At 41.4% G+C, this 16,620-nt stretch overlaps 1 protein-coding gene across 1 annotated transcript in view; it reads right to left on the reverse strand.

The window, feature by feature from the left end:
* Positions 1-16,620, reverse strand: part of CHAT (choline O-acetyltransferase) — a 92,854-nt gene that overhangs the window by 74,814 nt on the left and 1,420 nt on the right. The window contains exons 2-3 of the mRNA XM_072130957.1: positions 10,350-10,454; positions 7,032-7,223 (exon numbers count right to left, since the gene is read on the reverse strand). Coding sequence (XP_071987058.1) covers positions 7,032-7,223; positions 10,350-10,412 — 255 coding nt within the window. The 5' untranslated portion in view covers positions 10,413-10,454. The remainder of the gene's footprint in view (positions 1-7,031; positions 7,224-10,349; positions 10,455-16,620) is intronic.

Raw genomic sequence — 16,620 nt, forward strand, 5'->3', positions numbered from 1 at the left:
TGTGGAGGATCGTGGAGGCGACGATGGGGTTTTTGTGGCAGGGTCCTGGGCAGGGGGCTGACTAGCAGCTGACACAGGGGAAGGAGCAGTGGTGTGCACGGCCGGAGGTGAACGGGCTTGTTGCCACTGAGTGGGGTGTTTAGCATTCATATGCCTGCGCATACTGGTGGTAGTTAAGCTAGTAGTGGTGGAACCCCTGCTGAGCCTGGTTTGGCAAATGTTGCACACCACAGTCCGTCGGTCATCCGGTGTTTCCTTAAAGAACCTCCAGACTTCTGAAGATCTAGCCCTCGCCGCAGGAGCCCTCGCCACGGGAGCTTCACTAGTTGACACATTTGGCGCTGATGCACCAGCTCTGGCCCTGCCTCTCCGTCTGGCCCCACCACTGCCTCTTCCAACCTGTTCTGGTCGAGGACTCTCCTCCGTCTCAGAAGCACTGTGTTCACCCGGCCTCTCAACCCAGCTTGGGTCTGTCACCTCATCATCCTCCGATCCCTCAGTCTGCTCCCCCCTCGGACTTCCTGCCCTGACAACAACTTCCCCACTGTCTGACAACCGTGTCTCCTCATCGTCGGACACCTCTTTACACACTTCCACTACGTCAAGAAGGTCATCATCACCCACAGACTGTGACTGTTGGAAAACCTGGGCATCGGAAAATTGCTCAGCAGCAACCGGACAAGTGGTTTGTGACTGTGGGAAGGGTCCAGAAAACAGTTCCTCAGAGTATGCCGGTTCAAATGCCAAATTTTCCTGGGAGGGGGCAGACTGGGGGGGAGGAGGCTGAGGTGCAGGAGCTGGAGGAGTGGCGATTTCGGTGACATGGGTGGACTGCGTGGAAGACTGACTGGTGGTGGACAAATTGCTCGAAGCATTGTCAGCAATCCACGACATCACCTGTTCGCACTGTTCTGGCCTCAACAGTGCTCTACCACGAGTCCCAGTAACTTCAGACATGAACCTAGGGAGTGTAGCTCTGCGGCGTTCCCCTGCTCCCTCATCAGCAGGTGGTGTCTCACCCCGCCCAGGACCACGGCCTCTGACCCCTGCAGTAGTTGGACGCCCACGTCCCCGCCCTCGTCCTCTACCCCTAGCCCTCGGGTTAAACATTTTTAAAATGAGAGTTATAACTTTATTTTTTTTTTTTACTTTTTTTTGTTTTTTTTTGTGTTTTTTTTTTTTTTTTGTGTTTTTTGTTTTTTTTTGAGTTTTTAAAACCAAACAATGCTATCCTATTGCTATGGCTATTTTCTAGCCAAGTATCAAAGCACACTACTATGCCAGATGAGATGACACTGAGTTAGTGCCTAATTGAAATCCAACCCCTACTAAATTTTCCCACTTCGGTCTTTGCTATGGATATGTGCGTCACTAAGCGCAGAACACAGCGGTCGCAAGTCTCACTACAAATTGCTCAGAATTGGCTAGTACATGCACTGCAGAAAGTACAGCCACCAGCAGATCAACCAGAAATCAAATATATAGAACGCTACTGTATGCGTAAGTAAGCTCTTTGTATTCTCCTATGGCTATTTTCTAGCCAAGTATCAAAGCACACTACTATGCCAGATGAGATGACACTGAGTTAGTGCCTAATTGAAATCCAACCCCTACTAAATTTTCCCACTTCGGTCTTTGCTATGGATATGTGCGTCACTAAGCGCAGAACACAGCGGTCGCAAGTCTCACTACAAATTGCTCAGAATTGGCTAGTACATGCACTGCAGAAAGTACAGCCACCAGCAGATCAACCAGAAATCAAATATATAGAACGCTACTGTATGCGTAAGTAAGCTCTTTGTATTCTCCTATGGCTATTTTCTAGCCAAGTATCAAAGCACACTACTATGCCAGATGAGATGACACTGAGTTAGTGCCTAATTGAAATCCAACCCCTACTAAATTTTCCCACTTCGGTCTTTGCTATGGATATGTGCGTCACTAAGCGCAGAACACAGCGGTCGCAAGTCTCACTACAAATTGCTCAGAATTGGCTAGTACATGCACTGCAGAAAGTACAGCCACCAGCAGATCAACCAGAAATCAAATATATAGAACGCTACTGTATGCGTAAGTAAGCTCTTTGTATTCTCCTATGGCTATTTTCTAGCCAAGTATCAAAGCACACTACTATGCCAGATGAGATGACACTGAGTTAGTGCCTAATTGAAATCCAACCCCTACTAAATTTTCCCACTTCGGTCTTTGCTATGGATATGTGCGTCACTAAGCGCAGAACACAGCGGTCGCAAGTCTCACTACAAATTGCTCAGAATTGGCTAGTACATGCACTGCAGAAAGTACAGCCACCAGCAGATCAACCAGAAATCAAATATATAGAACGCTACTGTATGCGTAAGTAAGCTCTTTGTATTCTCCTATGGCTATTTTCTAGCCAAGTATCAAAGCACACTACTATGCCAGATGAGATGACACTGAGTTAGTGCCTAATTGAAATCCAACCCCTACTAAATTTTCCCACTTCGGTCTTTGCTATGGATATGTGCGTCACTAAGCGCAGAACACAGCGGTCGCAAGTCTCACTACAAATTGCTCAGAATTGGCTAGTACATGCACTGCAGAAAGTACAGCCACCAGCAGATCAACCAGAAATCAAATATATAGAAAGCTACTGTATGCGTAAGTAAGCTCTTTGTATTCTCCTATGGCTATTTTCTAGCCAAGTATCAAAGCACACTACTATGCCAGATGAGATGACACTGAGTTAGTGCCTAATTGAAATCCAACCCCTACTAAATTTTCCCACTTCGGTCTTTGCTATGGATATGTGCGTCACTAAGCGCAGAACACAGCGGTCGCAAGTCTCACTACAAATTGCTCAGAATTGGCTAGTACATGCACTGCAGAAAGTACAGCCACCAGCAGATCAACCAGAAATCAAATATATAGAATGCTACTGTATGCGTAAGTAAGCTCTTTGTATTCTCCTATGGCTATTTTCTAGCCAAGTATCAAAGCACACTACTATGCCAGATGAGATGACACTGAGTTAGTGCCTAATTGAAATCCAACCCCTACTAAATTTTCCCACTTCGGTCTTTGCTATGGATATGTGCGTCACTAAGCGCAGAACACAGCGGTCGCAAGTCTCACTACAAATTGCTCAGAATTGGCTAGTACATGCACTGCAGAAAGTACAGCCACCAGCAGATCAACCAGAAATCAAATATATAGAACGCTACTGTATGCGTAAGTAAGCTCTTTGTATTCTCCTATGGCTATTTTCTAGCCAAGTATCAAAGCACACTACTATGCCAGATGAGATGACACTGAGTTAGTGCCTAATTGAAATCCAACCCCTACTAAATTTTCCCACTTCGGTCTTTGCTATGGATATGTGCGTCACTAAGCGCAGAACACAGCGGTCGCAAGTCTCACTACAAATTGCTCAGAATTGGCTAGTACATGCACTGCAGAAAGTACAGCCACCAGCAGATCAACCAGAAATCAAATATATAGAACGCTACTGTATGCGTAAGTAAGCTCTTTGTATTCTCCTATGGCTATTTTCTAGCCAAGTATCAAAGCACACTACTATGCCAGATGAGATGACACTGAGTTAGTGCCTAATTGAAATCCAACCCCTACTAAATTTTCCCACTTCGGTCTTTGCTATGGATATGTGCGTCACTAAGCGCAGAACACAGCGGTCGCAAGTCTCACTACAAATTGCTCAGAATTGGCTAGTACATGCACTGCAGAAAGTACAGCCACCAGCAGATCAACCAGAAATCAAATATATAGAACGCTACTGTATGCGTAAGTAAGCTCTTTGTATTCTCCTATGGCTATTTTCTAGCCAAGTATCAAAGCACACTACTATGCCAGATGAGATGACACTGAGTTAGTGCCTAATTGAAATCCAACCCCTACTAAATTTTCCCACTTCGGTCTTTGCTATGGATATGTGCGTCACTAAGCGCAGAACACAGCGGTCGCAAGTCTCACTACAAATTGCTCAGAATTGGCTAGTACATGCACTGCAGAAAGTACAGCCACCAGCAGATCAACCAGAAATCAAATATATAGAACGCTACTGTATGCGTAAGTAAGCTCTTTGTATTCTCCTATGGCTATTTTCTAGCCAAGTATCAAAGCACACTACTATGCCAGATGAGATGACACTGAGTTAGTGCCTAATTGAAATCCAACCCCTACTAAATTTTCCCACTTCGGTCTTTGCTATGGATATGTGCGTCACTAAGCGCAGAACACAGCGGTCGCAAGTCTCACTACAAATTGCTCAGAATTGGCTAGTACATGCACTGCAGAAAGTACAGCCACCAGCAGATCAACCAGAAATCAAATATATAGAACGCTACTGTATGCGTAAGTAAGCTCTTTGTATTCTCCTATGGCTATTTTCTAGCCAAGTATCAAAGCACACTACTATGCCAGATGAGATGACACTGAGTTAGTGCCTAATTGAAATCCAACCCCTACTAAATTTTCCCACTTCGGTCTTTGCTATGGATATGTGCGTCACTAAGCGCAGAACACAGCGGTCGCAAGTCTCACTACAAATTGCTCAGAATTGGCTAGTACATGCACTGCAGAAAGTACAGCCACCAGCAGATCAACCAGAAATCAAATATATAGAACGCTACTGTATGCGTAAGTAAGCTCTTTGTATTCTCCTATGGCTATTTTCTAGCCAAGTATCAAAGCACACTACTATGCCAGATGAGATGACACTGAGTTAGTGCCTAATTGAAATCCAACCCCTACTAAATTTTCCCACTTCGGTCTTTGCTATGGATATGTGCGTCACTAAGCGCAGAACACAGCGGTCGCAAGTCTCACTACAAATTGCTCAGAATTGGCTAGTACATGCACTGCAGAAAGTACAGCCACCAGCAGATCAACCAGAAATCAAATATATATAACGCTACTGTATGCGTAAGTAAGCTCTTTGTATTCTCCTATGGCTATTTTCTAGCCAAGTATCAAAGCACACTACTATGCCAGATGAGATGACACTGAGTTAGTGCCTAATTGAAATCCAACCCCTACTAAATTTTCCCACTTCGGTCTTTGCTATGGATATGTGTGCCACTAAGAGCTAAACACAACGGTAGCAAGTCCCCCTGCTAATTCCTCACAAAATGGTACTAGATGCAAATTAAAATAAAAAAAGTAGAACGTTATTGTAGCCCTAAGAAGGGCTGTTGGGTTCTTTGAGAATCACTCCTGCCTAACAGTAAGCTAATAGAACACCCTAACGCTTTCCCTGACCAGCAGCAGCTCTCTCCCTAGCGGCATCCAGACACAGAATGATCCGAGCAGCGCGGGCAGCGGCTAGTCTATCCCAGGGTCACCTGATCTGGCCAGCCAACCACTGCTATCGACGTGTAAGGGTACCACGTCATGCTGGGTGGAGTGCAGAGTCTCCTGGCTTGTGATTGGCTCTGTTTCTGGCCGCCAAAAAGCAAAACGGCGGGAGCTGCCATTTTCTCGAGCGGGCGAAGTATTCGTCCGAGCAACGAGCAGTTTCGAGTACCCTAATGCTCGACCGAGCATCAAGCTCGGACGAGCATGTTCGCTCATCTCTAGTCACAATCCCAGAGCAGACACTTCTTAAATACCTGTTCAAGCCGTTTAGCCATGAAGAACGTGCAAACCCCTTAGTAAATGTGTCCCATTGTGTTTACTGCTGGGCATTTTTATTGAAAGTGTCTATAATGACAGTGCAGAGTTAGACAAAATAGTTAGCAACACCTGAATTATCAACCTGTCTGATGCTGCAGTTGAGTCTGATGCTGGAATCTCAGGAGTTGAGACTTCTAGGAGAGTTAAACCATGTTACCTTGATTGCATGTTATATACAACCCACAGGATAGTTAATTAGAAAGACAAATCTGTCCAATAGGGACATCAACGCCCATTTGTCACTAAAATGTATATTAAAACTAACAGACAGTAGTACACGGCAGCTTCCTGAGTACAGAAACTCAAGGTAGTCAAGAGTAGCACAGTCAGTAGTCGTAAGTATATTCAAGCATAACTATGGCGATTCAGCCCGGACCATAACTTAGTCATCAAACTGAGCGACCAAATATCAGTAGGATTCCCCCAGACTCCCTATTAGTCACCCACGAATACAGCACATGGGGACCAAAGGGATAGTCGATCTCCCTAACAACATGCTCAACATGCTCAACATGCTCAACATGCTAAAGGGGGAGGGTGGGGGTAAAGGAAAGGGAGGATTCCTACGAATTTCCTTAAGACTGATAGACACTCATTTCATCACTGATTGACACTATGTATTATTCCCTAATAGAGTTGCTTGTGTACACTGCTGAATCTAAAAGTATTAAAAGCAAAGTAGCCCCCCCTAGTGCTGTATCCGTGGGTGACTGATAGGGAGTCTGGGGGAATCCTACTGATATTTGGTCGCTCAGTTTGATGAATTAAATATGGTCCGGGCTGAATAGCCAGGCGTTATAGACCAATACACCATAGCTATTCATAAATATACCTACGACTACTGACTGTGCTACTCTTGACTAGCCTGTGTTTCTGTACTTAGGAAGCTGCCATGTACTACTGTCTGTTAGTTTTAATACACATTGTTCCGTTGGATGATCAGAAATCCATCTTTTAGATACATGAATAAAAGTTAAATTTTAGTGAAAAATGGGCGTTGATTTCCCTATTGGACAGATTTTTTCTACTCAACTGAGGATTGTTGAAACCCTGTCACACATTGGTCATTAAGCACAAATTCTATTATCCTTGGTTACATCCAGAGGATAGGGCATAACAATCTGGTCAGTAAGAGTCAGAATGATGGGACCACCACTAATTACGGACCATAAGAATGGAACCCCAGTGATTTGGAGAACAGGGGGTCCCGTTCTCACTAACTGACAAAACTGTGGGTCTACCATCTGTCTTTTGCACACAAGCCAATGTGGAAGAGCCCTTAGCTTGTTCATACTTGAGATGTTGTTATGGCCTTTGTATGGTTTCTTACATATGTTTAGGCATGAGATAACAATTCTCACCCAGTTTTCAGTTTTCTCTTGGCGCTCCAGCAGTTTTTGTTGTAGCATTTCCCCCACACCACCAGGCATGATAAATTTCTCCACAATTGCTTTGCTCTTTTTATACTGTTCTTCAGAGACCAGGTGCTTCATGCACTTTAGATACATATCCATAGTTTGCTGCAGCGGCGGCACTGGAAGCTTGGGTAATTCCTGAAAAAATCAGAAGAAATGAGATTTGAATTGTTCTTATGTGTTTGCTTCTATTAGTATTTCTGCAGCCACAACATATGGTATAGATGTCATTTTTCATTATAACATAGCCTGGATCGAAGAGACATGTTTGGTTTAGTACATAACTATTTTCGGAAAAACACCAAAGAGGACAATTGGTTGGAATCATTTATCCTTTTCATTTCTACTTATACTGTATAATAATTGAGCTTTATATCGACAGTAAAGGTGAGGATAAAGGGAGTAAATAATGAACCTTCAGGCAACACTTTTTTCTGGGCCCCATATCAAGTGCATGAGCTTTGTGGTATCATTCCTGCCTCTTTATGTAATGTATATTTAATAGTAGAAAGGAATGAAATCTCCAAAATGCAAACAGTGAAACTTGTACTTTGCCTTCAGATGAACTGACTGATGTCAGCAAATTTATGGCTGAGAACACAGAAGAAATGTAGACTGTAAGGCAAAGTTTTAAGTGATAAATACTAGCAAGTACAAACTTGCTATTATTTGGTAATGCTTAAAAAGAACCTGTCATCAGGAGCCTTGTTTCTGGCGCCCACATGTCCCTATAAAATAGTGTACACATTGCCATAGAATTTGTATGGTAAAACTGTCTTTTTCTGAAAAAAAAGATAAGTTAGATTAAAGTTTACCTTTCTGTTTGCAGAATTGTGCCCCTAGTCCCATGGAGTGGCCAGTGAGTAGTGGTGCAAACATGTATAATGTCCTGAGGGGGTAGGCAACTGGTGGGAGGAGATATGGGGATATGGAAGTTTTTTTAATTTGAAATTGATGCATGATGTAGCAGTTTCCCGATGGTGGGGGGAAACCACTCCTCACTGGCCACTCCCATGGGGCAAGGGACACAGCTGCATACAGAAAGAAAGCAGACAAGAGAAGCTATTCATGAGAAGAATCTGTCCTACCTGACCATAATCACGGTTGGATCCAGGGGCAACCGAAATTGTATACACCAGGACTAATAGAGACAGGTTGAAATTATATCTGTGAAATGCTTTACTTTCGTTAATAAGATTGAGCTAGAGAATGTGCTATTTTGTTATCCTGAGTATATTATATTAGTATGAGAATCTTGTCTTTGTGGGAATACCCCTTTAATGAGCTGTCCTCGGCCACCATGCGCATCCTAGGCGAGCTCCTGATCTTGCTTGTGTTGTGCACAAGTTCATGTCTCAAAGATACAGAGCTGCGCATGTGCAGAGCTCCAGAGAAGCTGGTTGTGCACAAGTTAAAGCTAGATAAGGAGCACGTCAAGGACACACAAGGTTGGGCAGCAGAGACTTCAGTAGCATGGAGAAGCCTTTACTCCCACAGCCCGGAGTGGCTACTTCACACCCCAGTAGTCTCTACCGATAATTCACATTAGGTTCATATCATATCATATGGTTAAAAACAAATGGTTTAGGCCAGAGCACAAAAGGAAGAACCTACCAACAGATCTACCTTAATAGGTAGATTCCTTATGATAGGCTTCCTTTCATGTTTTTTTTTATAATTGTATTGCTAAACAGCATCTGTAAAGAGCATACTGGAAAATATCAGTAGTGTGTGAACCAGGAGCCTTCTTTTTTATAATATTTTACATTGTAGAGTATATATCAATCATACAGAGGTTTGGCATTTAGACTCTTATAACAATTATTTAGCTGGCAGAAGGCACCACAATACATTAGACACAATAGACTGTGGTATGTAAGTACTAGTGTTAGGAGTCATCACAAGCCAGATTATGAGGCTGATGATGCTGTTACTTTATTTATTGGACAGGGTGGATGAGGGGGTTATTTATAGGTATACTGTATAAAGGTACATTAAATTGCCTGCTTGTTTTCAATGTATAATGGAAGAAATAGCTTTATGTTGAGTCAGTTTACCAAGCATGAGAAAAAGTGCTGGATGGGATATTGATAAGCAGAGAGCATTCTGTTTGGTGCAGAATCACATGGTTAATGAATTACTTAAAATGTATCTGCACCTTACTGATCCCTCTATATGGGCTGATATTAAGGCTGCATAAATGATAACGTCACCAGGAAGAACAGCAAAATAAGGGATTGGGTCACTGCAAGTGATCTAAGAGGTTTTACTGAATCTAAAAAACTGTGCTTGAATCATGTTATTATCGCATCTGTTTCTATACTCCTCAACATTGAAATTGTAACATCAAGAAGGACAAGCTATACGGTTATGAAGCAGATGTTGCAGTGCTCTGAAAAAATGATCAAATTTGACGTTCCTGGCTCCAATCTGTGGCATGTGGAATGTGGCAAAAAATTTAAAATTGGACATAAATTTTGTTCTTTGGTTGTGCAATGCCTCCTGTTCAACCCACCAGTCACCGACAATTGTTGTTAAGTGAGAGGGACAGGATCTTTATGTTATGTTGTGTGTTTCACAGAAACAAAATTGGAATTACAGAAAGTAGTGTACACATGCGAACCTCTGGATGGACTGAATGTAAGTTCAAAGAATGGGGTGTAGTACTGCACTAAGAATGGGGTGCAGTACAGAAGTACTGCAAATTGTATTGGACATCACATACCAAACCTAGGGTTTCAAAATTGTCTATAGAAAACATGAGAAGATTCGTGCACAACATTTTTTAAAACCATAAATTCTGGCACTCCGGTAATGATGCAAGGTGAATCAATTTAATTGCTGCATAGAACAAAAATCGTGACCATTTTCGGCTGGTCCACAGCCTTTATTAAACACTTCCAGCTGCTAGTTTAGGGGAATGAAAGGCACAGCTGTGCCAGAGGATAATCCCATTGCTATATTTACGGATGTGCATTACTGCTACGTAATGTCTTCTATGCTGCTGCGGCTTCAGAACATGTGATACACAGAGTGATGCTGCAAATGGAAGACATAATTTTAATCCCTAAACAGACTTGTATGCTATATCCAGATTTTGCTCAACTGTTGTGTGTATACTAACCAAATAATTCTTCAATATACCATGGATATAATTCTATTAAACTACAGGATAGCTTAGGTGAGTGTTGAAGCATTAAAACTTATATAAACATAAAGTTGTCCTTTAGAAATGCTAATTATTTTAACATGCACGTGTCATACCTCTGTCTCTTCGCTGCCCTTGCTTGCAGATTTTTCAAGTGTGGCTTTCTTTAATACAGGCATTTTTTATGATAAACACAATACTTTTCTCCAAGGTTGTAAAATCTGTTGGAAAAAATACACACAGGAAATATAAAGAATATTCTTACTGTTGAATTGATAGCTAAACCTTTATTTTATGACTTAAAGTACAATATTTTGCAGTGATTTTATTTTGCACCAATATTGCACTGCGCATTACCGATGAATACAAATATATTTCTGTTTTCTCAAGTTTCTAAACCCTCTAGGACAGTGATGGCAAACCTTTTAGATACCGAGTGCCCAAACTACAACAAAGGGCCGCTTATTTATCGCAAAGTGCCAACACAGAAATTTAATTTGTGATTTATACTCCCTTCTCTGTCACAGCTTTCATTGATACCGGCACCCTGAGGACACCAATAAAGCAGAATTAGTCCCAGGTAGAGCTGTCACTTTAAAATAGCTCTGTGCACAGCAAGTCCTGGGCTGTCTGGGACTGCAGGAAGATACCTGGAGTCATCTCTGGTGATGGCCTGAGTGCCCACAGAAAGGGCTCTGAGTGCCACCTCTGGCACCAGTGCCATAGGTTAGCCATCACTGCTCTAGGAGCTTCTTACTAAAGTAAGCAGCTCCCTAGCCCTACCCTAGTAAAAGTAGCGTTAAACTGCTAGCTTTATCGGAACATACCGATAAAGCTAGCCCACACTGCACTGCCATTTCCCTCCGAACTTTGGACCAAGCTTACAGCGGTCTGGCGTATTCATGTGTATGCAGTTTGAGGCACTCCCATCTCCTCTGCTTCTCCCCCAGACCACCCCGCCCACACCATATACTGGCGGTGACTGCCTCCTTGGAACGCCCCCCTCATGAATATGCCGGACTGCTGTAAGCTTGGTCCAGCGTTCGTAGGGATATGGCAGTGCAGTGTTTGCTAGCTTTATCAGTATGTTCCAATATTTCCGAATAACTGCAAACCCTTTTTAATGACATCATGACCCCTTTGTTGTACCAGATGCAAGGTGTTTTAAGCAGCTTATTTCAATATGTAAATTATGCCAGAATTCGCATAAATCTACCCCCAATTATAGCAGTAGACGAGAGTTATAGAAAACTATACCTTTCCCTAGACCGCACTTCTTTGAGGTATGAATGACAGTAGGGAGTGGAAAGTTTTTTAAATGGGTTTCCTGGGATCCATAAGATACAGTGGGTACAGAAAGTATTCAGACCCCTTTACAATTTTTAACTCTTCATTTCATTGGTAACATCAAAAAAGTTCTTTTTTTGCTCATTAAAGTACACTCTAGACCCCTTCTTCACCGAAAAAAACTGAAATGTAGATATTTATGCTCATTTATTAAACAAGAAAAACTGAAATATTACATGGTCAGAAGTATTCAGACCCTTTGTGATGCTCATATTTAAATGGAATTCTGTCCGTTTCCTACTGATACTGCTTGAGATGCTTCTACTCCTGCGTTGGAGTCCAGCTGTTTTTAATGAAATTTATTAGACTTGATTATTAAAGGCACACACCTGTAAATGTAAGACCTCACAGTGCATATCAGGGCCCATAAGAATCATAAGGTCTAAGGGACTGCCCAAGAAGCTCAGAGACAGAATTGTGGCAAGGCACAGATCTGGCCAAGGTTACAAAATAATTTCTTCAGCACTCAAGGTCCCTAATAGCATAGTAGCTTCCATAAGACTAAAATGGAAGAGGTTTGGGATGACCACAACTCTTCCTTGGCCTGGCTATCAAGCCAAACTAAGCAATCGTGGGAGAAGAGCCTTGGTGAGAGAGGTAGAGAAGAACCCCAAGATCACAGTGCCTTCACCAGTTGCGACTTTATGGCAGAGTGTGCCGATGGTAGCCTCTCATCAGTGCAAGACATATGAAAGCCCACATACAGTTTGCAAAAAAAAACATGTAGGACTTGCAGAGTATGAGAAATAAGATTCTCTGGGCTGATGAGACAAAGACTGAACTTTTTGGTGGTAATTTTAAGCAGTATGTGTGGAGAAAACCAGGCACTGCTCATCACCTGCCAAATACAATCCAACAGTGAAACATGGTGGTGGCAGCATCATACCATGGGGGCGGGGACAGGATGACTGGTTGCAATTAAAGGAAAGATTAATGTGGCAAGTACAGTGATATCCTGGACAAAAACCTCTTACAGAGTGCTCTGGACCTCAGACTGGGTTGAAGGTTCACCTTTCAACAAGACAGTGACCCTAAGCACACAGCTAAAATAACAAAGCAGTGGCTCTGTGACCACTCTTCACTGGGCCAGCCAGAGCCCTGACGTAAACCCATTGAGTATCTCTGGAGAGACTTGAAAATGTCTTCCACCAACGTTCACTATATAACCTGAGGGAACTGGAGAGGATCTTCAAAGAAGCATGTCAGAGTATTCCCAAATATAGGTGTGAAAACTTGTTCTCATCATTCTCAAGAAGACTCATGGCTGTACTGGCTCCAAAGGTGCTCCTACTCAATACTGAACAAAGGGTCTAAATATTTATGACCATGTGATATTTCCATTTTTCTTGTTTAATAACTTCTAAAGCTTACCTTTCAGTTTTTGAGTGTACATTAATGAGTGAAAAAAGACCAATATTGATCTTACCCATTGGCTGCAATAAAACACAGAGTAAAAAACTTCTGGGGGTCTAAATACTTTCCATACCCAGTGGAGCTCATCAATATTAAAATGTTAGGGGTTTAACTTCCAGTGCTACAGTGATCAGCTATACATGGATTTCTCCATCTCTGAAACTAAGGCCTCCTGCACACCATCGTTTTTTCCAATGGCCCAATTTGCTGTTTTTTTAGGACTGTGTGTAGGCCTCTGTGTATTCTATGTGTCGTCCTTTATTGCATAAAAAAAACGGGAGTTTGTTACCTGGCAACCCTCTGCAAAAATGGACAAGACTGACATATTATTGTGCCAGTTATTTGTCTATGTTTGCATAAAAAAGTATCTTTGGAGCTTGCACATGCATTTATTATCTGTTTGCACCACAATTGTGTTGCGGTTGCATTTAGTCGGACACTTTAGAAAACTGTGCACCTAAAGTTTGAGACAGATTTAGGTCTAGAATCTGACACAATTGTGTTGCACTGAGTATACTAAAAGTGCAACAAAAAAATAGGAGCTTATATATGCACATTTTCTCAATTTTTCTCAATTTTTTTGCGCCGTATAATTGAATAGGGCACAAAACAATTTGATAACCTGGTGCAAACTGCATTTATTTTTCACAGCCCCATAGACTTTTATGGGAGAGCAGAACCACAAACACAGCTAAAAGTTTTCTCTCAGGGGTTGAGGATACAGGGCTGAGGAATCATCAGCTGTGTGTATGAGCCAATAGAAATGGATGGAGCCATGAGACAGCCACAAAATCATCCACTGTATCACCTGAGGAAACACAATCATATGCATGAGGCTTATGGCATTGAATGAAGCTGTAAACAGATGGCTCTATTCTGTGTGTAACAGCTAAGCCGTGTAACTGCCTCTCATCTCCCACATGGATTGGAGCTGAGCTGCAGTTACTCGTCTGCATCCCTACAGAACTGATATTGGTGTCCATCAATAAATATAAGCCTGAAGTTCTGGTTTAGGTTGGAAAACACTTATATAAAAACAATGAACTTAAAAATGTTATTGGAACAATTATGTTGTATTTAATAATCACTATTCCCATAGTACTGTAAATTCCACCTGAATCCATCTGGACATGGACAGAAAAACAAAAATTCATGAACTACTTGAATGGTCCTGAACCCTAATGTGGCCGAATCTTCTACGCAATTGGGTAAAGTTTGTAATTAAGATTTGGAGGTCATTTTGTGTGAGCTGCTCAATGCTAAAATCAATTCTGTATTTTTGTTACACATGAGCTGCAATACTCAAATCTTGTATCAGAAAAGTTTTATTGTCCTCTACCGACTAATGTGGGGATAGTACGTTATGGGCGCTAATATTTGAAATAATTCAAATACTTCCTTTCCACGCCTATCTGTCAACCTTGAGATTCGAATGGAATAGAATGATTTGAGGTTGTCACTTTTGTTAATTTTTAAGAGTTAAGTATTAAGAGGAGGAGTAAATGTATTGAAACTTATACACACTTCCACTTTTCTATAGATCAATACTAACAGAAGTCTAATGGATCCAATAAAATATCCATTGATATCAGTGGACTTGGAATGAGTTCCGTTAGTGTCAGTTAGTATTACTTCTGTTAGTTGTTCATTATTTGAGACAGAAAAAATAAAGCTGCAGCTCCTGTTCAGTTCTCCGTTCAAATAACAGTAGCACCAATGAAAGTGGTGCAAATGAAGACTAGGGGATGCGTTCAAGTCCTTTGACTGCATCCTTTAGACTTCTGTTACTATTGTTTTACAAATTAAAGTCACTAGCAAAGTTGTGAACTGGGCCACAACCATAAAGGGAATCAGTCATCCAAAAAGTCATTTTTACCTGCTGAAAGGTTCCAATACACTCTGGCATGTTTATTAAAAATTCCTTTGCCATGCATCTCAATAATTGCATTAACTTTTTAATCATTTCTTTAACATCACCTGGCTCCCTGCTAGCAGTGTGTGGCAAGTCCCAGGTGGGGCAGTTTAAATGGTACTAGTCATCTTCTCTCCAATACCTTCTCCCTCCTCCTCACTCATTGTCAACCACCTCCCTCAGCCCCTCCCATACTACCTCCCTCCAGCCCTCCCCTACTACCTCGCCTCAGCATTCATTGCAAGCAATGCTAATTTGAACCAGCCCACCACTGGGACTCACAATACACTGCAGGCAGGTAGCCAGGGGATTTTAAAGAAACAATTAAAAATATTAGAATTATTTAGATGCACTAAAAAGGCATTTTTGAACTCAACAAGCCAGGCTATTAGAACCTATCATCATGTAAAAATGACCTTCCTGGTGAGAGGTTCTCTTTTAGTCAACGACCCAACTAATGTTCTGGGGAAACAAAGATGTTGTCTAGCTTCCAGGCAGAATGAATGCAAAAATTGTGGAAAATGAAAACATGGTTTTATTCAAAATCAAGTTAAAGGAAATTCTTTTCCCCTTCTTTTAAATACATCTTAATACCCAACCACTAAATAACTGAACTTCAAATGCAGATGTCAACTGGGTCTTAGAATCTTGAATAGCTTAATGGTAATAGTGTAACTCTTATAACTCATTTCGCAGGCCAGGATTATTAAAATTATAATAGATTGAAAGAATTGTTTTTGGAAATTAGAAATTGGAACCAGACGTGACATGCCCCTGTGCCAGGACATCATCACTGGACTAAATGATTCAAAATGGACTTTTTGTAGTCAGTGCTTGATCACTGCATCCATTGTGTAAATTGGGTTGTATTAATTCAACCTCTGTACATATGCTTTAAAATGAAAGATGGCTGCTTGTAGAAATGAAAATATTACAGTACGTTAAAATACGACAATTTAGCCCGGCCATCAAAAGTTGAGGTATAGCATCTTATCTATGAGGGGTGGTCTTTGATGAGACAACTATTCAGTCTTCATTTCGTGCTGTAAGTTTTTGTGTTTGTCCCCAGTCACATGTTTTTTATCTAAATATGTTACACCCATACAGGCAAAAAGAATTTATATCTTTTGCATTGTGAAGGTATCACTGTGAACAAGAATTTGGTAAAAAGGTGATTAGTGTATACAGATTTAATGAACACACAATAAAATGTCTTCTTTTGCAGTTTATTAATAGATCATAAGAAATTGTCCTAGGAGGATTCCTCCTACCACTGAATTAGACCCTTTTGTGTAGCTCTATATAATACCAACCATCACTTTCACTTGACTGTGACATATAATCAGATCATGCTGAGCGATACATGTCTGGTCTCTGAATATAAATTCTAACTAAATTACCTGTATTACCTGACTAGACATAGCCATGCATCTCCCTGTGGCCAAAGCGTCTTTAATCCTCATAGCTAGGGATCATTGTATAAGGTTGATAGGTATTTCCTTCTACTTAACCATTAACATGTGTTTTATTGATATTTTTTAGCATCTCAATATCATTTCCTCACATATCTAGCACTCTCCTTAATGCCCTGGTTCTGTCTTAACTCCACAAACTGAGTCCTCAGGGCTACTACTACAAAAGTATTTTTTTTTAAATTTGTTTCCAGTTTACTTTTGGAATAATAAGTGGAGCCAAAAACAAATGAAGACTCTGAA

Source organism: Engystomops pustulosus, chromosome 11 (genome assembly GCF_040894005.1).
Source record: "Engystomops pustulosus chromosome 11, aEngPut4.maternal, whole genome shotgun sequence".
NCBI classification, from domain to species: Eukaryota; Metazoa; Chordata; class Amphibia; order Anura; family Leptodactylidae; genus Engystomops; species Engystomops pustulosus.